The sequence below is a fragment of the Seriola aureovittata genome, chromosome 13 (genome assembly GCF_021018895.1).
Source record: "Seriola aureovittata isolate HTS-2021-v1 ecotype China chromosome 13, ASM2101889v1, whole genome shotgun sequence".
Taxonomy (NCBI): domain Eukaryota; kingdom Metazoa; phylum Chordata; class Actinopteri; order Carangiformes; family Carangidae; genus Seriola; species Seriola aureovittata.
In genome coordinates this window covers 2,934,973-2,960,275 of record NC_079376.1, presented here as the reverse complement: position 1 = coordinate 2,960,275, position 25,303 = coordinate 2,934,973, and the positions used below count along the sequence as shown (strand labels likewise).

The 25,303-nt window shown below is 44.8% G+C and overlaps 1 protein-coding gene across 1 annotated transcript in view; it reads left to right on the top strand.

The window, feature by feature from the left end:
• Positions 1-25,303, top strand: part of atrn (attractin) — a 117,054-nt gene that overhangs the window by 52,976 nt on the left and 38,775 nt on the right. Inside the window, exons 24-25 of the mRNA XM_056392953.1 lie at positions 499-656; positions 8,930-8,991. Of these exons, the coding sequence (XP_056248928.1) occupies positions 499-656; positions 8,930-8,991 (220 nt within the window). The remainder of the gene's footprint in view (positions 1-498; positions 657-8,929; positions 8,992-25,303) is intronic.

Genomic DNA, 25,303 nt, shown 5'->3' with positions numbered 1-25,303 from the left:
CTGTCACTCATCAGGCGTCGGCCTTTTCTAAAGAGGAACAGTCGGGTCACGTTATGGCTGAGGATGTAACAGCCTGCTAATATTTTATATTTTTATAGATTCTTCTAGACGTGCCACGTTTACAAAAATCTAAAATAAAATAAATACAAATGATATAAAAAATGATTTTATCGCAAAAACTCATTAATTCTCCTCATGTAATTTAATTACTGAGAAATCAGTCTGGTTTCCTAAAATGAGGTAATTATAAAGAGAGTTCATCTCATACAGAGGAAAAGAAAGTTACAATTAAAAGCTGATGTTTTATTGTTAATGTTCATCTAAACCAGTGGATGGTGTTTAATGTCTCTCTGCTTTCCTTCTTTCATCTGTCTGTCTCGTATTTTGTCCTTCATCCGGTTCGCTCTCCTCCCTCTCCATCTCTGTATCGCTGTCCTCTTATTTTCCGTTCCCCGTTCCGTCTCTCCACGTCCGTCCCTCTTTCTTTGTGTCATCCAGCAGGAACCCAGACCGGGGAGGAGATCCCCATCGTCTCCCGGAGCAACATCAAGGAGTTCAAAGACAGCTTCTCCAACGAGAACTTTGATTTCCGCAACAACCCCAACATAACGTTCTTTGTCTACGTCAGCAACTTTACGTGGCCCATTAAGATTCAAGTAAGCTTCAGTTCAGTTGTAAAAAAATACAAGTGGTTCTTTTGGAAATAAAGCAAGATGTAGTTCACGCTGCCGTAGAACAAGGTGGCGTCGTTTGCGCCGCAGCACGAGATGTCGGTGGCACGTATAACTGCATGACAGCCGCTGACTCTGAACTTATCATCATTACCGCTCAGTATTCATAATAAACAGTGAAATGAATGTTGTGCATTAGCCTCTGCGTCCGAAGCTGCACGATGAGCTTCAGCATTGTTCAGTCGGCTTCACCGCTGCAGTCTTCGTAAAGCGTCGGATAAATCTGGCCAAATTAAACTCTTGACAGACAGAATGACATGTTCAGCTGTGGCATCATGGGATCAGCATCCATTTGCTGGTTTGTTGAATACAGGAAGAAAGCGGACTGGTCACTTGAAATCTATGAAAGAGAGGCTTTGTGCTTTGACGGCATGGGACTGTAGAAAACGATGGAGAGTTAGGGAATGAAATGTGACAGACAGGGTGAGTTGAAAGGACTCGTTAGGTGAACAAAATGTGGGAGAAATTGCACTATAACAAAAGTTTGCTGTGATTATAACAGATTTCCTTTGCACTGTTTGGCTCTACTAACCTGGAAATGTCCCCAGTGCAGCTCTAAAGCCTCGTCATGCTGCTTCTTTAAGTAACACATGTAAAGGTTTAAAGTGCAACATAACTTGATTAACAGCATGATATGTGAGAAATGACCGATGTAGTCGAGTAGAACTGAACCGGGGCCAAACTGTCCTGAATATTCACTGCTGCTGCTCGGAGTCAATGTCATGTTTGCATGCATGCTCACATGTAAGATTATTACAAGCGACTGTAGAAGCGCAACTTGTGCTGAAAATGTTTGTATTCATGCACTCTGAATAAAAGCATCTACAAAATGGCATGTCAGGTCTCCTAATATGCTTTGATGTGCAGAATTGTCTCATATTCAGTTTTGTACGTATGTGTGCTTACACATACACCCCAGCTCCACACATATTTTTGCATCAAAGTTCAGCAAAAACTGTGGTCAATTTTCTCCGTGACTGGTCAGTCTCATTCACGCTCGGCCACTTTTCTACTCTACAAACCAAAAAAGAAAAGTTGGCTGGTAAAATGGCTAAATGTAGAAGTTGGCAGTCACCAGTAAAATGTGGTCAGTGGGGGGAAAAAAAAAAAGTTTCCTGTACCTTTAGTGTGCACAAGCATTTCCCCAGTGTTGATGTGGCTCCTTGGCAGTAGTAGTGAATAGGGCTCTGTATCTGCTCGCCCCGGTTGCGTTGAGTTGTGCGTGTTTGTGCAGCCGAGCTACGATCGCCGCTGCACCCGGTGAACCGCTGCCGTGTGGACAGGGGAGAGGAAACCGTCCCTCGGCGGCGCTCCCGCTGCACACGCTGACAGCAGCGTTGTGCTCACATAATGAATCAGTGTGTGGAGCATGTGTTTTGCTGCAGCTCTAGAGTCAACTTGTTTCAGTCAGTGAATTCACTGTGTTTGATTTTCTTCAAAGTAAAAGATGTAGAAACTCTTAAATATGTAAAAACAGATCATATACCAGCTCATTAGTCATATTCATGCTTCTTTACTGTTTATATCACAGCTGTGGAAGATGCATTTACATGTATTCTTTTGATAAACAGTTTAGTCCAAAGTGACATAAGCAACCAACAAATACTTGTTTCTAATTGGCTGGTTGCCTCTAAAAATGACAGTGAACTTGATTCGACATCTTTTTAAAACATTTTCAGCAGAAGTGAAAATCTGTTGAAGGTAGAATTTATGGCAGAGCTGTTTTTGTGAGACTGCGTCAGATAGTACATTGCAGCAAGTGTTGCTGTGTTGATATATGCTGTATATACATGTATTACCACGGGGGGGGGGGGGTCATAAGGCTTTAGAGAGAGGCGCTCTAAATTCACAACAAACAAACTTTAAAAGTTATACATGGGATATAAGTTATGGAAATAGAGGCAGTTTGAGTCGATTTGAAGGGGCAGAAAAGCAGGATTTAAAAAAAAATTTTTTACAATCTTTGATGAATTAGTTATTTTAGACTTTCTACTTACACCCACTAGTGCAGCACGAGGTCGGCGCTGAACATGCAGGATTTTATGCAGGAATTTCAAGTGGCAGTTTCATGGGATCTTAACAAAGAAAAAACCAGATGCAGTGTTACATGCAGTTTCTCTTTTTGCTTGTGACTTGCTGCTATGGTATAAGCATGGTAATACAGTGTCCCTATAGATTATAACGGTCTGTGTATCAGGACAAGGACGCGTCTCTTGGTACCTGGTGTCGACATATCTAAGTAGTTTTTAAGTAGGTCTGACTAAAAATAACTAACATTAGATTTTGTTGACATTTGATGTGACTAAGCTGCAACACTGCCGGCGCTTCAGTGGTGGACTAGAATATCAAAAAACCCCTTATAGGTGTGTTCATACATGCTTACACATGTAGCTGTCAATACAACCCCTCAATGGCTTTCAGGGTTTTCATCATACGTGCACATGCATAGTTAGTGTGTGGCTGTTTCTGCAGCTCGATAAGGGATAGAGAATAAACTCGGCATCGACACTAAGTGTGATGCAGAAAATGAATGCAGCGCCGGGATTGGCTGGCACTGGTTTGGGAGTGCGAGTGCACTCTGGGGCCTGGCTTTTTGTGTGCGCTCTGTGCAGCCTGCCCGCCTTCGTGCCTCCCCGATCCGTTGTGGAAGTGATTTGACTGGTCGCCCTGTGCAAGCTCCTTCCCCCCCCCCGCCTCCTCCTAAAAGGGGAGCAAAAACCCTGCCTCCATCTTCCATATCCTGCCTTGTGAAGGCTCTTAGTTTTTCTCAGCTTCAGGACCCCAGCTGCTGCCAGCCTGCCTCAGGAGATCACCGGCGCAGCAGAACTGAGCTGAGTTGAGGGGAGCCTGCCCCTCTCAGCTTCCTCTGGTCCAACTCACCTTCTGCACTGCTGGGGGGGGCGGGGGGGCAGGAGGGTGGGGTCATGTAGAAGATCACCCCTGTCCTTGATACTAAAGCACGCAGGTCTGCTAGCGTGTCATTTTTCCTCCTCGCACTCATGGAGCTTTACCTTCGTCAGCGAGGTAACATTTTCCACTTGTTTTTTTTTCTTTCTTTTCCTGCCACAAATCCTCGTCTCAGAATCTTTTTTTTTTTTTTTTTTACTATTTGCTCTTAATAACATCCCTTCATTTTTCTTCATTTTTTTTCTCTAACTCTGCCAGCCTTCACTGGTCCACAGCAGTGTGGCATCGGGATGTGAGTGTGTGTATGTGATCGTAGGCGGTTGGTCCTCCAGTGTTGGCAGGCAGAGATCGGAGTGGTGGAAAAACGGCTCATAAGCAGCCGAGAAAGAGCAAGGGCAAAGTGGAATGTTAAGTTGAAACACATGCTGCATTCAGAGTGGGCTGTGTGCAGGCTTAGTCTCTCTCTCTCTCTCTCTCTCTCTCTCTCTCTCTCTCTCTCTCTCTCTCTCTCTCTCTGCTACTGTATACAGAGCTCTCTCTCTCTTCCTCATGCTCGCTCTGCAGCACACCACTTCGAGGCTGCTTCTGTTTGCTTTCACGTGGTCGGATGTAGCGTTAGAACAGCGTGCACTCCGAATTAGTTTTTTGTTTTTTCATATGCATTCACTCCACTTGTTGCATTCACACAATTCCCAATCTGTTGCATTAAATTAACAGTATATTTTATTATTTTTCGACCCTTAAAACTGAACGGTCTTGGAATATGTAGCAGTTTCCCACCTAATGTGTCAGATCAAATGTGCAAAACTTGTGAAAAGCACAGATGTTGGATTTCAGGGAAGAAGAAAAAATGCTTCCATATTTCCATATAATGAAATGAGATCTTTTACAATGGTCAAAGTGAATTCTGTGACGACTATATCACAGTCAAGCAGGTCGGATCATCAAAGCGAAATCTATTTCACTGAGATTAGTCAGCAAGGAGTCCCCGCGCTTTTCTTAATTTATTTTTTTCTGTCTTGATGAAGAATAGATCTGAATTTAATGATGTTTGTAATGAAACGCAAATCCCAGACTAATTACATTAAAGAGCTGTGATCTCCCGTTCCGTGCCTTCATGAACATGTCATGATATAGCAGAGATTAGAAACAGGCTCCAATTTAATACCCCCGCTGTGGAGTCTCAGCAGCTGCAGCTATCAGCTGGCTGGGCCGCTCTGTGTATCTGGACTTGTGTAGTGTTTATCTGGGGCCATGCATGGCTGCCTGATGGGTGCGTCTTGATACTGATCACAGCGAGAAGACAGGAAGCGGAAACACAGCGGTTCTGCCAGCTTGCAACACTGTCGGGTACAGCTCCAAAGTCGCCCAGCTGCTTAGTAGTCGAGCAGTAAATTTAATTTTGTGCTAACAAATTAGAAAATAAATACAAAGCATAGTAATAAATATAGAAAATGTAAAGTGTTTTTATGCATTTTTAATGTAAAAAAAAAAAACAAAGAAAATATTATTAATAAAACAATAAAAATATGTTCAAAATAATATAAACAAATATATGTATTAATAGATGCAAAATGAAAGATTGAGATACGTGTGAAATTCAATCAGCTACTCAAGCAAAGTGACATTTATGATAATTATATATTAACTAGACGAAGAGTTTACAGCGAGCTCTGACAGCACCGCCTCCAGCTAAATACAATATCAGTATGCTAACACGCTCACAATGACAATGCTAACACACGTTTTATCTTAGTGCCGAGTGTTAGCATGCTAACATTTGCTAATTAGCAGCTGATGACGATATCATTACTTGTGCAGGCGTTTGGTCGTAAACCAAAGTATTGGAGAAAAGTGAAATTTGTGACATGATGATGACGACTCTGGATGAACCGATTATTGTAATTCCTTCTGAAGGAGCCACAAATGTCGGCATCAGATTTCTTTGCCAATCCGATTAAATGTCAATGTTCAAAATTTGACTCATCCGACCTAAACTCTGAGAGACGACTCAGTCTGGATCGAAATGCTGCACGGACAGACAGATGATAGTGTTACCATGATAATATATTACCATCCATAGCGCCACACCACTAGCATTGCTAAAAAAGAATATGCAGAAACTATTACAAAAGTAAAAAATATTTTCATTAAACCTCTAAAGAATGGCAGATTATTGCGTTTGGCTGCTGGCTTCACCGCTTTCCCTCCATTATTACTATTACATTTAAGAAATAATGTTCTGTGAAGCAGCTGGCACATCCACCCTCATGGATGTAAGTAGCTCACACACATATTCCAGCTCCACCACATTTAAGATTCAGTTTCCCTCTGTCCTCTCCTTTGTCGTTGGGAACCTGTTGAGCAGCCCTCCGCTCGCACTGATAAAGACACTTTCCTTCAAAACTGCCAATGTACTACAAGCGGCTGTCAGAAGGCATTAAAGGCAGAATATTTCGGGTCTTAATGCCCGGCGGCAGGATGACAGGCCCTGCTGTGAGATCCTTCGCAGCCCCTAAAGAGTCACCCTCTGCTGGGCACATAACGAGAGCGCCACCCGGGCCTCCCGCCATCAGCCTGACTCTCGGTGACAAAGCACCGCACATGGCTGACACTTGCGATTAGCCGCTACAATAACTGTTATCGCACATCTTCTCTGCGACTTGGCCTGCATGTACTTTTCAGATGGAGTTATGCAGCGGCGACGTGATGCTGAAGCAGCCGTGTTCTGAAAGTTCGCATTGTCCTTGAAGGGGCCCATTGTGTCATTAGAAAGGGAGCATTGTGTTGGGGAGTTAGATGGCTTTGTATGGGGCCGCCGCTGTCACGAAGCACGCCGGGTTTCAGCACACCAGCTGAAAAATGCTTCCTTTTAATCATTCTAAGCTATCCTCTTAAAAGAATCCCCGCCACTCAAAGTTTCACATAATCTCCCGTAGTTTTTCTTCAATCCTTTCATTTTACCTCCGTTTACATTCATGAGTGCAGGAAGTAAAATTTTCCCTCCCAAATGATTTTTCTCTTAATGGCAACTACCTGAGCGGCTCCTTTAGAAACTCTCTGTGGAGGGGCATGGAGCTCTGTTTACACTGCAGGAGTACAGGAAGTGAGCAGCATCAGAGGGGCGGAGCCGCCGCTTGACAGAGTTTTGGACTGTAAATGTCAAAAAGCGGTTTCCTGTCCACAGCTGGTGTTTTTTATCTTAAACCTCCCACTGCCATATTTCCTCTGCTCCCCAGTTCAGATCAGTGTTAACGAGATGAGTAGATTAAATGATTAGTTGTTTAAGTCATTTAAAAAGTAAAAATGCTATTTATTTTTCTTCTGTTATATATCGCTGTAACTTGAATATATTTGAGTATTGAGCTGCTGGTTGGATGTGAAAACTGAACATGGAACTGAATCTCAGGCTCTGGATGATTTGGATGATTTTTCGCAGTTTTTTAAAACCTTAATTTAACCAGAAAAACCTTCACTGGGGTTAAAAATCACTTTTACAAGAGTGTAATGAGCGAAGAGTCAGCAATAACTATGACACAAAGTGTTCCACAAATTCATAATGGAATAGAAATGAGATTTTAAAGTCATAAATTACATTTCTATTACACTCATGTGGAAGTTTCATCTCCAAAAAAGAGCCGAAATGGCAAATTTAAAACAACCCAGGAGCTTAATAAAAAAAAAAAAAACAACATGTTAAACAAAGACAAATCCAAAACAATGACTTAATAGGACTGAACATCAAGTTTAATAAATAAATGCCCTGAAACATCTGCAGTCAGAGGAGAGAGCGGCCTTTTTGTAGATTAAACTAATCAATTAATGGGAAAATGAATGAATAAAATTAAAAGAAGATAACAGTAAGGATGCGTTACTCTCTGACGGCTCGCAGTCGATAAACGGCGTATTTGTGCCCTGAATGACATCACACACCTGACCTCAGCAGCATGACTGCCAGACCAACCCCCCCACCCTCCACCCGACATCCACACACACACACACACACATAAAGTTTTCTCCGGGCGTATTGGCACCCTGAACTTCTCTTCAGTGTTCAACAGTCTAGAGCGAAATTATCACGCTGAGGATTCGGCCGCTCAACAGTAATCAACAGCAACACATTAGCGAGCCAGATGGTGCTGACAACACAAGTAAATTAGACCCCGGGCCGTTGACGAAACACACACACACACACACACACACACACACACACATGCGCCCACACCCCTGTCATCTCACCACAGAGGCCACTGCCTTTGGCCCCGTGTTGTTCTGGTATAGAGTCACTGTAGATTTCCACACACTGAGACCCATCGAGTGTTTCCTTCTCATGCATATATTGTAATTCTTGATCACGTATTAAGTATTCATGGGCTAATCTGACATGCACGCAGCTGGGTTTTTCCGGCTTTTGTCTTTTTTATCCGGCCTCCTGTTTCTTTTATTTTTTATTTTTTTCCCGTGGAATTGTATGCAAATCCCCGTTTTGCCGCGGAATAATAAGCAGGAGCAGTGATGAGTTCTGGTCTGAGGTGTCACCTCGGAGAGAGAAATGTGTGAGGGGAATTCTGCTTCTGGCTGCAGATACAGTACCTGGGTGCTGCCAGAGAGAGGCAGTGTTGTGTTGTTGGAGAAATGTTGTTGATTGAGGGGTATTTGTGTGAGCAGGGGTGGGGGTGGGGTCTGTAGGCGTAAGTGTAGAGAGGAGGAAGAAGAGGAGGAGAGGGAGGAGGTGTGAGGAGGTGGTACCACAGTGCCAGTGGCAACCTTGATTAAGACGGGATGTTAATACAATTGCTCTTGTGATGATGACATAGTGAAGATTTCTGCCCACACGTGCAGGGATGAGTTCTTGTGTGTGCAGCCGGCGTGATGCCGCTTTGACAGGCGCCGAGTCCGGAGCGCAGATGATCTGCCGCACCGGGAGCCTCCCGGTAGTTGTGGCTGAGGAGATGTTGTCAACCATAAAGATGTGAAAACCTTGAGTCGGTGCTTGAACCGGTGAAGCAAAAGGGAGCACATACACACACACACACACACACACACACACCACAAAAAGGCAGTTACATGCACATATTGACAACAGAGAACCATGAATACGTGTCACGTATACACAGAACGCAGTGTTATCTCTCCTGCTCATTTCCTGCTCCTTTTCTACAAGGTCGACTCCAGTCTGCAGCTCGCATGTTTGCCTGTATAATGCTGACCTCTTGTTTTCACTTCTCCCTTGTGAGAGCAGATTTCTGACTCTTGTCTGTTGTCCTTTCTTTGCCTTTTTCTCTCAACAGATCGCCTTCTCGCAGCACAGTAACTTCATGGACCTGGTGCAGTTCTTTGTCACATTCTTCAGGTGAGCAGCTCCCCTCAACCCTTCTGCCAGTGCACTCACTCCACAGCACAGATGTGTTATTGTCCAAGCGGCTGCAGTTGCTGTGTGTGTGTGTGTGTGTGTGTGTGTGTGTGTGTGTGTGTGTGTGTGTGTGAGAGAGTGAGTGAGTGACTCAATGTGAACAGTAAGTGATGGATCACCGAAGCCGCTCTGCTGTGCCTGTGCACCAGCCATCACTATGAACAAGCGTTGCAGCTCATTGGGTTATAGGAGCTGGTTAGCTGTCAGTGCAAACAGACAAAAGCAACTCCTGCTCCTGTGTCTTATTTACTCACATCACACACACACACACACACACACACACACTTACACTTACAGTATCTGTGTAGTATAGCAGAAAAATCAGGGGAGACAGAAGTTCATACTTCTCTGAAAAGTGTGTGTCGGTTTACCTGGCCCAGTGTCACCTGGAAACGTGTTCACATTCGATTCAGCAGCACGTGATTTATGTCAACCACCCACCTCGCATTGCCACAACAGGACAGACACATAACCCTTACAAACAGTTTGCAAAGAAAGAGCATCGTTATCTTTCCCCAAAAAAACAAGACACGTGAGGAAGCTGTGAGTCGGTGGATCTGCCTTATAGACCTGATGATAATTATTTCTACATACAGCAGATGCCATGAATCTGATGAACTGATGAGTGTCAGGCCCAGATTCACCCTCCTCTTCGCGCCTCTCCTCTTTAACAGCTAGTTAAGGGAAGCATCGAACTCGGTAGCTGCTAAATATTTCTGCCGCAGGTTGCAGAGCTGCAGAAATGGTAGGAACGTGTTATTTAAATCACATTGGAGCCATTTAAAAACATTAATAGAAACATAATCTGGGGGTTTGTAGGTGGGTCTGTCGGTTAGCCATCAAATCAACCTCTGTATCCGCCCCGTTCCCACAGTTCACTGCAGCTGTGTTGTGTCTACAATGAGTCCAATATTCAAGTCGATGGCGCCGTGTGATGCAGCGGTAGACGGAGGGTCGTGTTTGCATCGCTTTGCACACATTGTTCCCTGTGACTTATCTGATAAATGTGTGTGCGCATCAGCTTTCAGATCTCGCCCCGATTTGAAAATGAATTTCTCTGGGATTGTTGGCAGAACGACGTGCTGCTTGGTGATGACGGCGACACTGTTTTCTGCTGCCAGGGGCCGAACACACACACACACACACACGCACACGCACACGCACACGCACACGCACACGCATTTGTCGAGCTGTGATGAATCCCCCCGGCATGTGTTTCACTCCTTCAGGAACTGCTGGGATGTGTTATAGATTTAGAAACAAGCAGGGCCGCAAAATTGGCTACACAAGTGTGTGTCCCTTGCATGCTCGACTGCGTGTGTGTGTGTGTGTGTGTGTGTGTGTGTGTGTGTGTGTGTGTTTATTTCTCCTGAGTATCCCGTATGTTTGATTGTGTCTGCTACCCAGAGGATTGCAGGGCTTTGTCATGTTTGTGTGCTCTCCGCATCGCCCCGACAAAATAGCCGGCTATTCTAAAAATCCATGCTGCTTTTATTGATCCGGCGACGGGGGCGAAGGCGGAGAGATTTGATGGGGCTGATTTGAAGGCTTCTCCTTTTATTGTTTGGTGACCAGCCTCTTGCTGATACAGTGGTGTTCAATAACAGTGTGATTCAGCATCGACTGAATAAACCCCCCCCCCCCCCCCCCCCCTTTTTTTTGCATACAGATGTGCGACCCTGCAGTAACTCGCTCATGATGCTGGCATGTTTATACACATGCGTCAGCGTTTGAATGTTCGCATGTCAGCATTGGAAGCGTGCGACCTGCTGTGTGCAGGAACAGGCGTCACATCCATAAATAGAGCAACTGTCTCTTTTTCTTTTTTTTTTTCTCTCTCAGTTGCTTCCTCCGTCCTTTTCTTTACATTCTCCCTCTTTTTTTCTAATGTTCCCCGACTTTTCTTTTTCTTTTTCCTTCTTTTTCATCTCCTGCTCGCCTCCTCTCCTCGTCTGTCCCTCCTTCACTCATCATTTTTACATTTCCCTTTGTTCCCTCTCTTCCTCCATCCCCTTGCTTTTCCTCTCCCCTCCTATTCTCCCTATCTCCCTCTTTCCCTCCCCCTCATGCTCTCCTCCTATCATTCTCCTTTCATCTCCGGCTCTCCATCTCCCCCTTCTGTTGTGTTTTCCTCCTCCATTTCCCCTCTCCCTCCTCTTTTTTTTGTCCCTCGCTCCCTTCCCTCTGTCTGTCTCTCTTGTTCCATCCCCTTTCTTCCTCCCTCCCTCCCTCCCTCCCTCCCTCCCCTCCCTGTTTTCTTTCCTCCGAGCCTCCCACCACTCCTTCTGACTTGCTCTTAATCCCACAGCTCAGTCTTTTTTGATGTGTGTGCTGCCTGCCACTGATTCAGCACAGATGAGTCGAGACCTGAAGTTAGCGAGCTCGCAGCCTTGTCCCTGTTTGCTTCTGCTTCTTTGGGCGCTGCATTGTTTGTGTTGCGGGGGAGGAGAGAGAGATGCAAATTAACGTGAAAATTGTTTGCTCTTCTTCACTCCGACTTCCTCTTCCTTAATCTCGCTCTTTCTCGCTCGGTTCCCTCTCTCTCTCTCTCTCTCTCGCTCGGTGCCACGTTCCCTGTGGGGACAGATGAAGGTGGTGCCATCCCGTTATCTGCCACACCAGCGCGGATACCCCCACATGAATTCTCCAGCCACAAAAAAAAAACCTGATGCATTAAACATCGGTGTTAACAGCAAACAGATGCATTCACATATTCACATCCAGCTGTCCGGCAGTTTCTCACCTCAGACTCGTCACGTTGAATCATGGCTTTCTAAAAGTGAATTAACACTTCCAGCTGAACGTTTGACAGGATGTTGTCTCTAGCTGAGCAAAGAAGTGTTTTCTCTCAGGGCCTGGAAAGCCCTGGAGAATGTGAAATTTCCAAAACTTTTTATTTTTATTTTTTTGGAAATGCATTGAAAATGTATTCTTGACCCTTTTTTTTTTTTTTTTTTTCCTCAAGCTGTCATGTTTTTAATCTTAAACTTGGCTGCTGCTGAAGCCTGCGTCCTTTGAAGTAACAGTGACCTGAATGACAAATTTCTTGGCTACATAAGTCCAAACTGCTGGATGGAGGAAGCCAGAAAAGTGCATCATAAAATGCAACTTTTATTTATTTTTTCTATGCATGCTGGGACGTATTTGTCATGGAAGTATTCCTGCAGTTATGGCTATTTTTGAATTCTGAACTTTCCTTTCCAGCCAACTGGTTACGAGCTTCTTCAAAGGGAGAAAAAGAAAGTTTGTTTGTTTATGTTTTCTAGAATAGTTGATCTTGTTTATGAAGCAAATGTTCAGCAGGAGTTCAGCATAGGTGCGTCTGAAAGTGGGACTTAACCTACGGAGGTTACATCTGTGCATGTCTTGGAGAATTAATGGTACTTTTGCATATATGATTAACAAAATTACATAAGAACACTTTAATGTCCTATTCAGCCGAGTGCAGATATTTCCGTGCAGCGGTGAGTTGACAGCAGCGGTGTGGGCAAAGCCAGAGGAAGAACAAGGTTAAGAAGCAATGATAAAACTGTCAGTTTCTGAGGCAACATCCTGCTTCCCTAACCTGCGCTGGCTCCCGCTTCTTTGTTCTGGGACCTGTGTTTATTTTTTTATTGTTATTTTTGATGGATGCATCAAAGTAACGGAAGGAAAAAACAGTTTGTGAACCACTGTTCTAGATCACTGGCCGCATGTCGGCCCCTTCTTAAAAACACTTGACTTAACCCTCTAATAGTCGGAGCGCCGCTGAACCTGATGTCCCAGAAAATTCTGCTTCCTGTGAGAGATGTAGCTCTGCAGTGCGTCCGCGCTGCTTGACAGCTCACGTTAAAATAACTTGTGCTTTCTGGTGGACACTTCCATCCAACGTGAGTGCTTACTGTATATAGATGAGTGGTAAACCCCTGATGCTGGCAGTGTGGAGCCCCCCGAAGTGTCGGTAGCAGTCACAGAAGAGGCGGCTTCCTCAGACTCTTAAAGAAGAGGTGCTGGTTTTATTTAGTCTGATTCAATACAATGCACACATAGAGAGTAGCTTCTTCAGACCCAAATCATCGGTAAAATCTGAAGTGTTGCACGTGATAACAGACAGTTAATGTGTTAAATAGGTCGATCGTGTACTTCACATACCAGTGTATAACCTGGTTGGTTTTCACGGTTTCACATCTTCTACAGACTCAGAGAAACAAACTGACTGTTTTGTGGGAGAACCGCGACTGGTTTCCTGGACCACGCCCATATTAGCGTTAAAAGCTAATGCTACCAAAACCAGGACCCACATTGTTGTTTAAGACCCATTAAAACGCCTCATTGAGCCGCACTGTTGCACTGGATGCTGGATGCTGTAATAGTCACTTGAGGACCAAATGTGTATTACTCCATTGCAAAAAAAAATAGTCCCAAACAAAAATGCAGGATTTAGTCCTGTATGCAAAAAATCCACAATGGCCTACTTTAGGACAGGTTTTTAAAGCGTTGTGTCTTCAGTAGAACTAATAGGCTTGTGGCTGAGTGCCACAGACCGGGTTAGGAAGTAAGGTAAGTATTGAGAGATGGACTCACACAGTCCTCGTTTTTCTTGGTCTTTTCATGGGATTTGTTGACAGTAAGAAAACTGTAAAGCAACTGCAGCCTTATCTAGGGCACCGCAAAAAATCTCCCAGTCTTTTCAAATCATCCAGTAATGACCACAGACCTGCACAGAGCTCATGTGAATCAGCACCAGGCAGCCTCGAAAAAATGTCACCCTCCTCGAGATGAATTATTAAAACCTGAAACCCATTTAAAAATCATAATTCACCTCCCTTTGCAGCCCCTTAGCACGGTTGTGTATTGAAACTGATTTGCGATTTATATTGCCTCGCTGGCTGTTTGAACAGAGGGGCGATGTGATTTGGTTGGGGCAAACATTTAAAAGGGTGGGGCACCAGCAGGGTGCTCACCCTGGGTGGAGTCCGAGTGGGTGGAGCACAGTGCCGCCATCGAGGAGACTTCAATTCTCTCTTCTGAGACAAGTTCATCAGAGACTGTTTCTCTTTGGATGTTGTGCTGATTATGTTCGCTTGTGATTTGAAGTATATCGGCACTATCATCACAATCTATCTGACGGTGGTTCTTGATCGCTGAGCGCCACCGTCACCACCTTCGCCGCCATCAGCATGCAGCAGCAGCAGGAAGGCGAGGAGCAGTGCGACGATTCCCCTCGCCGACCTTGGCCTTGAACCGTTTACCTCGTTAAAGCAGAGGGGTGATTAGTGTCGTCGCTCTCGGGTCTCAAGAGTCAGCATCCCAGCCATGTATGTCACTCTTATCCTCTCTCCGCCTCCCACTCTCAACCCCCCACCCCCCCCTTCCCCCCGTCCCACCCTCCCTGCCCAGGCCTTTGACCTCCTGTACTTAAGATGCAGCAGTCGCACCGCAGCTCTTCAGCGCTCGGGGGGGGTAAAACAATACTTTAGGGGGGAAATAAAGGGCAAAGGTCACACGGGGAACATCGTTTCATTTGAAGCACTTGATCAGTGGATGAACTCGGAGGATTAAATGACAAAGGTTCTAAACAGTTTAACATCAACCACTCAAACAATCCACAGACCCAGTTTTATTTGCTCTAAGATTTAAGATTTCCACCTGCGATACTTCCGCTGCCTGCTTCTGCTCTGTGGTGCACAATTCAAATAATGTATTTAGAAAACACAACAGCAGCACCCAAGCACCTCACTTTAAACCTTTTTCAATAGGAACTTTTTCTGCCGTTTTTATGCCCCAGTTGCTTTGTTTTTTGGGGCGTACCCACAATTCAAATGGACACTATATGAAGGCACTGAGAGAAGGGGTCTAAAATCAAGTGATGAAAAACTGAAAATGTATTCTTGGCTAGATGTTTCAGGCAGATGCGCGCTTTTAAAGTGCAAACTGCAGCTTTTGCATCTGCTGATTGGAGTGGTGTACTTCTCTTGATTTTTGCTTTTGAGGAATCAGCATCGACCATTTACACATAATGAAGCTAAGTGCCTGGATTTATCGTTTCAGAACTGGTGCCACTTTCGTACTAATTTTGTGGTGCCCCACCGTCATGTGGACGAAAGTAAATAAAACACCCAAAAACATGATCCCTGTCGTTTATGGATGCACAGCCGCCCACACGTGCACACACCTATCCAGCCGTGCACCATTTGTTTTGGGGGCCCCCCCCCCCCCCGGGGCTCTTAGGACAGCCAAGTGGCGACTCATGCATATTTTGGCAGCTGGAAGTGGCCTGCAACAGAACATAAATAATTCTGTTGTTGTGATCATCAGCTCACTACTCAGCCTCTTAAACACATCTGCAGATTTAGACACACACACACACACACACACACACACACACACACACACACACACACACACACTCAGAAACACTCTTTGTTCAAACACAGGAGGCAGCTGGCCACTCAGTGGTGCTGTGTGCCCTCTGGGCTGTGTGATTGTCCTTCACACACACACACACACACACACACACACAAACACACGTGGCGTGTTTTTCTGCCTGCATGAGTGCAGGAGTTGTGGGGGGTCAGCTCAATACAATCAATTCCAAATGTCAATTTAAATTGCAACCCGTTTACTGACGACAGATCATTCTCAATTATTTCCCCCGTGGTATTTGGTGTCAGTGGATTCATTATCGAGCGCTGAGCTTTTTCTGTGTTTAAATTGGGAGAGAAATGCATCACTGCGGTCGGTTAAACAGAAACTGACAGTGACCCCAACTGTGATTTGGGACGTAGAGCGCACAGCCTCCCTGTTCCGTCTAACACAAGTTTGTTTGCACACAAACGTCGGGCCGCATGAGCGTCACCGGCGGCGGTGACGGGGACGGGTGATTGACAGCAGGACGGAGTGTAGAGGACTCTGCGGGACAGAACATAATCTATAGCTGCGACTTCACCCAGCTGTCAGTGCTCAAACTTTTAAAGGTTGCATCAACAAACTTCTCTTATATGATGTAATGTGAATTGTTGAGTCGTTATTCATCCTCTGCAGCCAAACGCGAGGTTATATTCTCTGCAGCTGACGCTCACGAGGATTTTGATTGACAGTAAGTGAATCGGTTAATATCAAAATGTATGCTATTAAAACACCAGACTGATCATGTTTTTTCTGACTTTTCTTCAAGCTAAAGCTCATGTCAACCAAAGGACTTGAAAGGTGTTATAATTATATAATAACATAAGTCTAAACCATAGTGGCTTTTAAGTGTTCGTGTCACTTATCAAACAGAAATCGCAGCTTCTGATGTCAGACTTTTCTCACTTTTTTTTTTTCTTCACTGTAAATTCTTTTGAAAAAGAAAATCTGTGGGATTTGAACATGTAATGTGATTTCGCTTGATCTGCTTTTTTTTTTTTTTCGTGTGAAATTTCCCCCTTTTTTTTTTTTAAAATTTTCTTTTCAAATGAAACCATCCAGTAAAGACGCGAGTGTGAAAGTTCACTGCTGATGAAACGCTGCGGGTGACGGAGGTGTGGGTGGAGGCCAGCGGGTCTCTCTGTTCAGTAAGACGTGTTTCATTCCTCCCACATCTTTAGTTTCACTCTGTTACTTTGAGGGAACTTTTTTAAAGAGAATCAGTCTTTGTTGTTGTTGTTGTTGTTGTTGTTGTTGTTGTTTGCGCCTCAAAGACAAACAAGGCGCCACAAACAGGCGTTTTCTTTTATTTTAAAGGATCATAAGTTGCAGCTCTTTTCTTTTCCTTCCTTTACTTACCCTTTGTGTTCATACACAATTCAGCCATGATTTCTTTCAAACACACACACACACACACACACACACACACACACACACACACACACACACTCACACTTGCACACACTCAGCGTGGTGTTTGCCCTCAGCTTGTTCCCTGCGGTGTTGACTGACAGCAGGCTCTCTCTTGATATCTCCCCCTTTCTCTCTCTCTCTAACCCCCCTGAGGCACCTGAGAAAGGGGGAGAGAGAGAGAGAGGCAGAGAGATACTCGGCGCACACTCGAGCCCTGCCTGCCTGTCCTAAGGGGCCTCCCTGGGCACTCAGCAGGGGCTGCCGCCAGCGCTGTGCCAGAATCTCCTCCTCTCGAAGCTTTCTAGTTCACTGTCTCTTTCTCTGTGTGAATCTCTGCCTCCTCACTCTCTCTGTCTTTATCTCAACCTTTGCTGCTGCATCACTGCCTGTCCTCTTACCTCCCTGCTTTCTCTCTTCTTTTTTTCCCTTCTTCTTCCTCCTCTTTCTCTTTTTTTATCTTCCCACCTTGTGTCTTTCTTCCATATCCCCAACCTTCGCTTTGTCTTCCTCCCCTGCCTGCCTCCTTTCCCACTGCCCCTTTTTTTTCTTTTCTCTTCACCCCTTCTCCCCGACCTCTTGTTCCATCTCCTTTCTTCTCCTCCTCTCCCCGCCCTTGCATTCTTTAACGCTCTCTCTCTTTGTATCTGACCTCATTGTCGGGTCATCGGTGAGGAGAGGGAGATGGAGCGGATAGTGAAAGTGCAAGAAGTGCCTCGCGGCTAAACTTCCTCCTGATAGGGCCGCAAGGAGCTGAAAGCCACTCTGCGTCCAATTAATAATGAATGAGTCAGATCAGTCGGTTTGACTCAGAGCGTACACTTTCTGCTCCTCCTCCTCTTCCTCACCTGTAATGAGCCGGGAGGAGAAACACAGGGAACGTGAACTGGGCCATACCGCACTCCTGGGGAGTCCCAAGAGGGAGGCGAAGTCTTTTCTTCCCCATCCGATCGGCCTCGTGTCCACTCCCTCCCCTCGCTCGCTGCGTGCGCTCTCAGGCCCTCGCTGCTCTTTCTGTTGAAATAACTTTCGACAGGTTTGAACGAGCAAAAGCAAAATGCTCGCCACGGAATTGGACTTCTCGTGCTCCTGGCCCTGCTGCAGGATTTTCTGAAATATAATATGACTCGTGGTAAATCCCTTATTTCTTCAGTTCGCTGTTTTTCGGTCAGCGCTTCACCTGCGCAGAATGAAGGTGCGAAGCCTCGGCTTCTCTGAGGTTGTTAGAGAGAATCTGCTCCTTTATTCACCAAACGATTTCTAAATCCTCACATTCCCTCAGCTGTTTTTGTCCCTTTTATTTTTTGTTTCCACTGCTGCTTTTGTTTTTCATCATAGAGCAACCACTGCTGCTTCTTTCCCTAGATTACATCACAGACAGACAGTTCTCAGTCCTCCTGCAGGTAAACTTCAGTACACTCGTTGCAGCTGCAGTGGCCACATGTACAGTATATACTGTATATATATATATATATATGTGTGTATATATATATATATATATATATATAGAGAGAGAGAGAGAGACAGACAGAGAGAGAGAGAGAGAAAGAGGATGTGTGTTATTTTGTTGAACTTCCAATTCTGAAAAAGTGCAAAAAAAACCCCAAAAGAGCTGCAGTTTTAATTAGTTGCCTGTCATCTTCACAAGTTCGAAGAGGTGAAACGATAACTGTCTGTGGCAAATTTAATTATCTGTAACTAATTAAGATCTATGAATTGGCATTGGGGGGTAGAGAACAAGGCTGTGTATGAAAAAAAGAAAAAGAAAAAAAGGAAATTACCAAGTTCAGCTGAGCAGGATGTGCACACTCTGCTGCTAACAACATGCCAAATTTGATTTTACTGTTTGTCCCCCTCCCCGAACATACTGGAGAGAATCGAGTCAGTTTTCCCAACTCCCAGCGCGAGAGGAACGAGTCGACAAACACGGAGCTGCAGAGATTATACAGACATTTGTATTCTGCGACGTGTTCGGCCCCCGCCTCTGTTTTCAGGTGGGTTAGTGCTTCTCGGAGGTGTCCCACCGCCCGCGGTGCCGCGGGGTTTACTGACGACAAGAGCAAGGGGCAGAGCCGGACCTCTGGGCGGACTGCTGGTTAGCGTGCGGTTCGGTGGACGAACTTTATCAGCCGAAGTGAAAATGAAATGGCGTTTGTCTGGTGAGCAGGTTTAATTTCCCTCCCCAGAGTAAAAGCCAGCGGCAGGCCGTCCGCTGGATTAGTATTCAGCTGGCTGTAGACAACAGAGCCGGTCTGTTGGTGTTTGCCCTGTGGCTGTTGTTTTGCTGTCAGGTTAGCCAATGACACGTCAGCGCTCACCTCTCTGGCCTCCGCAGCTCGTGGCTGTAATACACTCTCCGCTGCTCTCTGTCCACACTTCAGCCTGCCGCCGAAACGGCTCCTATCATCCGCTAAACCCATTTTAATCAAAATGGATTCAAATCCTCCCTCCCCCGTCTTCAGGTACATCGTCGTACCTCAGACCTGGAGTCCGCACGCTATTTTTTCCACCTGTTGGTTTTGAGCAGCTCGACCACAGAGGTGCGTTTCGAGCTGGAGCTTAGAATCGCAGGTTAAATCACCATATGAACGGATGGCGATGGTGGTGTGAGATACTGTATACTGCAAGAAAATCATCCACAGTTGATCATTACTGAGTCACTGAAGAGTTTGGCATTAAAAAAATAAAGTTTCACGAAACAAAATGAAACTTAGAAGTGATTTTTTTAGTGTTAGTCGGTGAAGCATCAGGTACAGCTTATTCCTCCTCCCTCTCTTTCTTTACCTTCTCTCTTTCCTTTGTCTTGGCATTTATGACTCCAGTGACATTTTTGTCGACATTTGTTTCCCAGTGTTTCTGTGATGACGGCAGAAGTGTCGAATGCTTTGCTGAAAAGCTGCTAAGCCTGGATGACAGCAGGCTAAAGCAACAACCTGCAGTTACAGCGTGTTGTACATACTGCACATCATGTCTAGTGAAATACATATTGTCTGTAAAGTTCAATGATAATAGAAGAAGAAAAAAACAACTTAGAAAAAGCACATATTTTGTTTGTTACTCATCTTTTTTGGAGGGAAAATTAAGTGGCACCAAAGTAGCAGGTAAAAGAAACGCGTGTTTTCAAGACTTCACAGTCGGCTTAATTGAAAGAAATAAAATAATAAATACTGTGAGGAGAATGTGACATCTTTCAAACCCACTGATTTTAAAGGCGCCTGAGTTGAGTCTTTAACCACCAGGGGTCTCTGTAAATCAAAGCAAAGTTTTGACTCACAGATCCACACGCTGCTCGTGTTGCATGTTGTGGCGTGTGTGTGTGTGTGTGTGTGTGTGTGTGTGTGTGTGTGTGTGTGTGTGGGTGGATGCAGAGGGAGGAGCAGGTGGTGGCAGCAGCGTGGCAATAAACGGAGAGGCAGCCGACCGTCAGCTTTGCAGGTTTGAAAACACTCAGTAAAAGTCTTTGCAAGAGTTTTGTGAGGGCAGGAATTCACTCGGTTTGTTTGTGTGTTTGTTTGTGTGTTTGCTTGTGTGTTTGCTTGCTTGGCCTTGAGGATACACATAATGTGATCTGGTGAGAAACACTGAATAAAGACAAAGCTGTGGTTGTTTACAGTGAGAACTCCACAGGGAACCATGAATATAAAAGGGATGACTTCCTTATGGAGCAGGTAGGACGAGGCGGTTTCTCTCTCAGGTTGTGAGGAGAACAGTTTCCATTAAACGAGGAGTTATGTGTCACCTTTCAGCCGCTGCCACTTAGATACTGGAGTTTTTATTTCCCATCCTATTTATGACTGTTGTATCGGATCGGGTTGTTTTTCAGTCGCACACATTTTCCTCCAACCCTCGGCGCTGTGCTGCGTCTTTGCACAGCAGAGAACATGTAGTAACTCTAATCAGGGCCAAAGCTTAAATCTGCCGCATCATAAACAAACCGCTTCATTTGTCCCTGCTGTTACTGAAAAACACCATCACACCAGCTTTAAGTCGCAGCTGTCCGTTGCATAGGTTGTTACTTTGCCGTCAAATGGAATCGGTGAAAGAGCAGAATTTCATTGCTGCAGTTTTCCCTGTCGCTAAAAGTTTTTGCACATGAGGAAAGACTTACAGAATGATTTAACTCACATGTCAGGCGTCAGATCTTTATTGAGTAAAATGCGAAGATTTAGTTGAATAAAACAGAATTTAAACTGACGGTCTGAGGATCAAAATAAAGCGAGGATGTCGCTGCACTTAAGCATCGCCCCCGTTTCACTCATCGCTGATCGGCAGAAGAAGTGCAGTAAATATTAGTCTCTTTGGTCTCTGAGCTAAATTTCAAGTGTCATACAAAAGGCTTTTTCCTTTTCAGTTTTTCATTTTTAATACATTTGCATAATTTTCACTTTGTCATGACGGGATATTGAGTGTAGATTGAGGAGAGAAAAGAAATGAATTGAATTGATTTCAGCATGAGGCTGCACTCTGAACACTTTCTGAATGGACTGTATCTGGGATGAGGGGGAAACAGAGCCGATATTACACTTGTAAGTACCTTTTTTTTTCCTTTTTTTTTCTTTTTAAAAAGTTGATTTTGACATTTTTATTTCTTGCCTGAGGCATTTTTAAATTCAACCAGACTTGAACATGCCGCCGAGGCGCTGTACTTGTTTTTAGCTCAGTCCCGGTTAAAGAGCAGGGAATACCAGGATGTTGCTCGGTTACAAGTCGGACTTTGATGGCGATGGATCTGTTCTCAGTGAGGGCCGGGTGTTGTAGCCCCCCAGGCTGCATGAGGCTACATGAATCATAAGGTCCCCACTGAAAGATATTATTCTCTTGACTTAATTGTGAATAATAACGGTTCACATGTGCAGCAAAACACAAATAAAAGTGTTTTTTTTTTTCCCCCAAGAGATTTGCGTAACCATAGATACATGCAGCAGCTTCTGAGGAAGTATGTTGACGCTGCTCAGCTGCAGCGTCTTTCCTACACCTGGAAAACTACAGTAAATAGCTCCATAGTTACAGTGACGCCGGGCGCCAGTTTGGTGACTGAGTCGTTGCAGGTGGTTGCGGTGAAGCAGCTTCTGCCTGGTGGATGCTCATTTCTATTCCCTGTGAGGCTGGGAGCTCGAGGTGTGGTGGTGGGGGGGGTGTGTGTGTGGGGGGGGGGGGGGGGGGGGGGGGGGGGGGGGGGGGCGCTGAGGCCTGACTAACTTGGCCAGTTTCCCTTGTGTAGGTTGAGATCAAATGAAGCGCGCCGCTCTGTCTGTTTCTATCTGTCGTCTTCACTTTGTGTTTGTGTCCGTCTCACTGCTCTTACTTTTCTATGTGTTCCTCTTTCTTTGTCTTCAAGTCTCCGTGTCTCTGTCTCTTCACTTTGTCCATCCCTCTGACTTTCACCTGCGCTCTCTAACCTCTCATCCGTCTTTATCTCCGTGTCTTTCACCATTACTGTCCATTTCCTCCTGTCTCTTTGTCTTTCCTTCTCCTTCTTCTCCCATCCTTTGTCACTCTCTCTCTCTCTCTCTCTCTCTCTCTCCCTCCCCCTCCCTCCCCCTCCCTGCTGGGCAGGGAGGCCTTTGATGCGAGGCTGATATCTATTCACGTGGGTCATTCATCAGCACCGTGTCGCTCTTTAAGCAGCGAGCAGGAAGCCAGATCAATAAGATGGCTGAACGGATGGATCTCTTAAGAGTCCTCTTCAGCCTGCAGAGATAAGGGAATATTTCTGAATGGATGGTGCTTTAAAAAGTCACACAGGGTGGGCAGGGAGGGGGGAGGGGGCGATGAATAAAGATCTGAATGCATCACAGCCAGTATTAAAATGGGCAAAGACATTTAGATTGAAAAGGTGGTAAAACTTTATAGAAAAATCTGCGAGGGGTCTCGCTGGAATTGTGCTTCAACTTGGAGTTTCTAATTAAATCCACTTCTAACCTCTGCGCCTGTGATCCTGAATAGAAAAAGAAAATCAGCTGAAACAATAAAGCAAAACTGATTTTAGGAAAATTTAAGTTCAACAGTTTTCAGCCTCAGTGTGGTTGGACTCAGAAACCCCCCCCCCCCCCATCATCCAATCAAGCTCGAAACCATAACGTGTGTATATGAAAATATATTTACAAACAGTATTTTAAATTGTATAGTCCAAATTTGAAATGTAAGAATTTCCCTCCAAGTCAAAGAAAAGACCAAAAGATTCAGATTGTAATTCTGTGTCTGTAGGAACCAGGTCGGATACAGTCTGTGTGTCCGCCGTGACCTGATTTCTTAAACGTCATGTGACCTTGAAGTTGGAATTAGAGAAACCGGATGTCTTGGTCATGTAGTCGCATCAAACTGGTTTCGTCACGACCTTTTTGTAAAAATCCGATTTGAGGAAAAACTTGAATCAAGTTACACAATCTGTCCAATGACGGACAAAAAGAAACCAGGAAGTGGTTTATAGTAGCAGCTACAGGTAGAATAAGTAACTGATGTGTCATCTATTTACACAGTAACGGGCTACACAGTGCATGTTCCCTTAAGAGCATGTAAACAGCCATGTGTTGAGTCTTAATATACATGTTGCTGTTTACTGTCACATTCAGACTTCAAATAGAAAACCAATTAACGTTGAGCTTGTGAACCGTTTTCTTCTGTAACGTTCAGTGTTTGCCTGCACGGGGGGGTGGGGGGGGGGGGGGGGGGGGGGGTGTCCTAAAGATGAGACGTTAATTACATGAACGGGAAAGTAGCTTGTAAATATTATAAGTGCTGCTGCTGCTGAGAGGAAGTTAACAGCCGCATGTGGACTTGTGTCAGACTGAGTTTCTGCCTGAGTTTGTTTTCATTAAAGTAAAATATAGTCTTTTATTACGTGTTATTGTGACGTTAGAACATCAGTTGCTGGTTTTTGGAAGCGACCGTGTGTTTGTGTTCACACATTCAAATCAAGCCATCCTAGATGACATAAAGCTTGATGTGCAAATTTTCTATTTTTATTGTTGGTGATTTTCCTGGAGGAAACTCTGAGTTGACGGTCGGATCATTGGTGCCGAGGGGCATTTCACCATCACGCCGCCGACACTTCGGTCTTCAGCAGCCACTTGGCAACACATGACAAGAGCTGAAATACAGGAAGTCTGGGCCAGACAGCCGAGGGAACAGTGACAGGAAATCAGCGGAAGGCCTGACAGTCAGGGAATGAAGTTCAGATGGCAGGAGATGTTGTCTCTGATGTATTTGTGCATACACACACACACACACACACACACACACACGCACACACACACACACACACACACACACACACACACACACACACACACACACACGCACTCTGTCTTTGTCTATGTTTTTGTGGTTTTCTTTCCCTGTCTTCTCCACAGCTTCCTAAGTGCAAGTGTAAAAGGAGCCAGAGGAAGTAGAGTGAGCTAGGGAACACACACACACACACACACACACACACACACACACACACACACACACACACACACACAGTGACACTAACAAACAACCTCTGCAAGACATGTCACCCTTACCTTCATCACCTCAAGGTGATTTTGTGTAGAGTGTATAGAACACTCAAGAGTTTGATTCCTTGTATATTTTATTTGCACAAATGTGGAAAACGCTGAAAATGGAGCAGGAGGAAAAAAACAAAACATTAAGTGCTCCCACAAAAAAAAAAAAGAAAAATCCCACAGTGCTGCATAAACCTCATGCAGCCACTGGAAGAGAGAGCGTGGAGGAAGTAAATCAAGACGACAAAGATGCTACTTAACGTCATCCAGAAATAAGTTGGCTCATTAAATATACCTTGTGGTTAATAAGTAAATGTTAGTGAATGGAAGTGTGTGCATGTAAAGGTTGTTGACACAGGAGACAGTCAGGAGTAAGTCAGTCTTTCACTGGGATGTTAAAGCAAAGACAAACAAACCAAACGAGCACAAAGTCTGGAGAGCTCGGCGATGAGCTCGAAGACAATGTGACACCTGTGAGTGGAAACAAGGAGGTATATATATATATATATATATATATATATATATACACACACATACAGAGGGGGGTTATTAGGTACATGGGAACAGGTGTTGGCGGGGGCGGGAGCTGGGCAGAGGGGGGCGTGGCTGCGTCTGAAATACGAGTTCGTGTCAAAGAAAAGGCAGAACTGGTGGAACGTGAACATAATGTGAGAATCATGACAGCAGCTTCTCTCCACAGCTGCTTCTCCCTCTCGCACTTTACATCTTGTGAACTCGTGACGTCATTCTCGGTTATTTTATGTACTTCAACTATGAAGACAAATTTAACTTTGATTTCATATCTGATCTCTTTTTCTCTTTTTTCTTCCTAAAACAGGCTTTGGTTTCTGGAATCTGTGTGGACTGTATTTCATGAAGATGAAAATATGAATAACTTTTCATCTTCTTTAGCAGTTGCCAGTGATTTTGTCGCCATAACATGCTGTTAGATGTACAGTATAGACGGG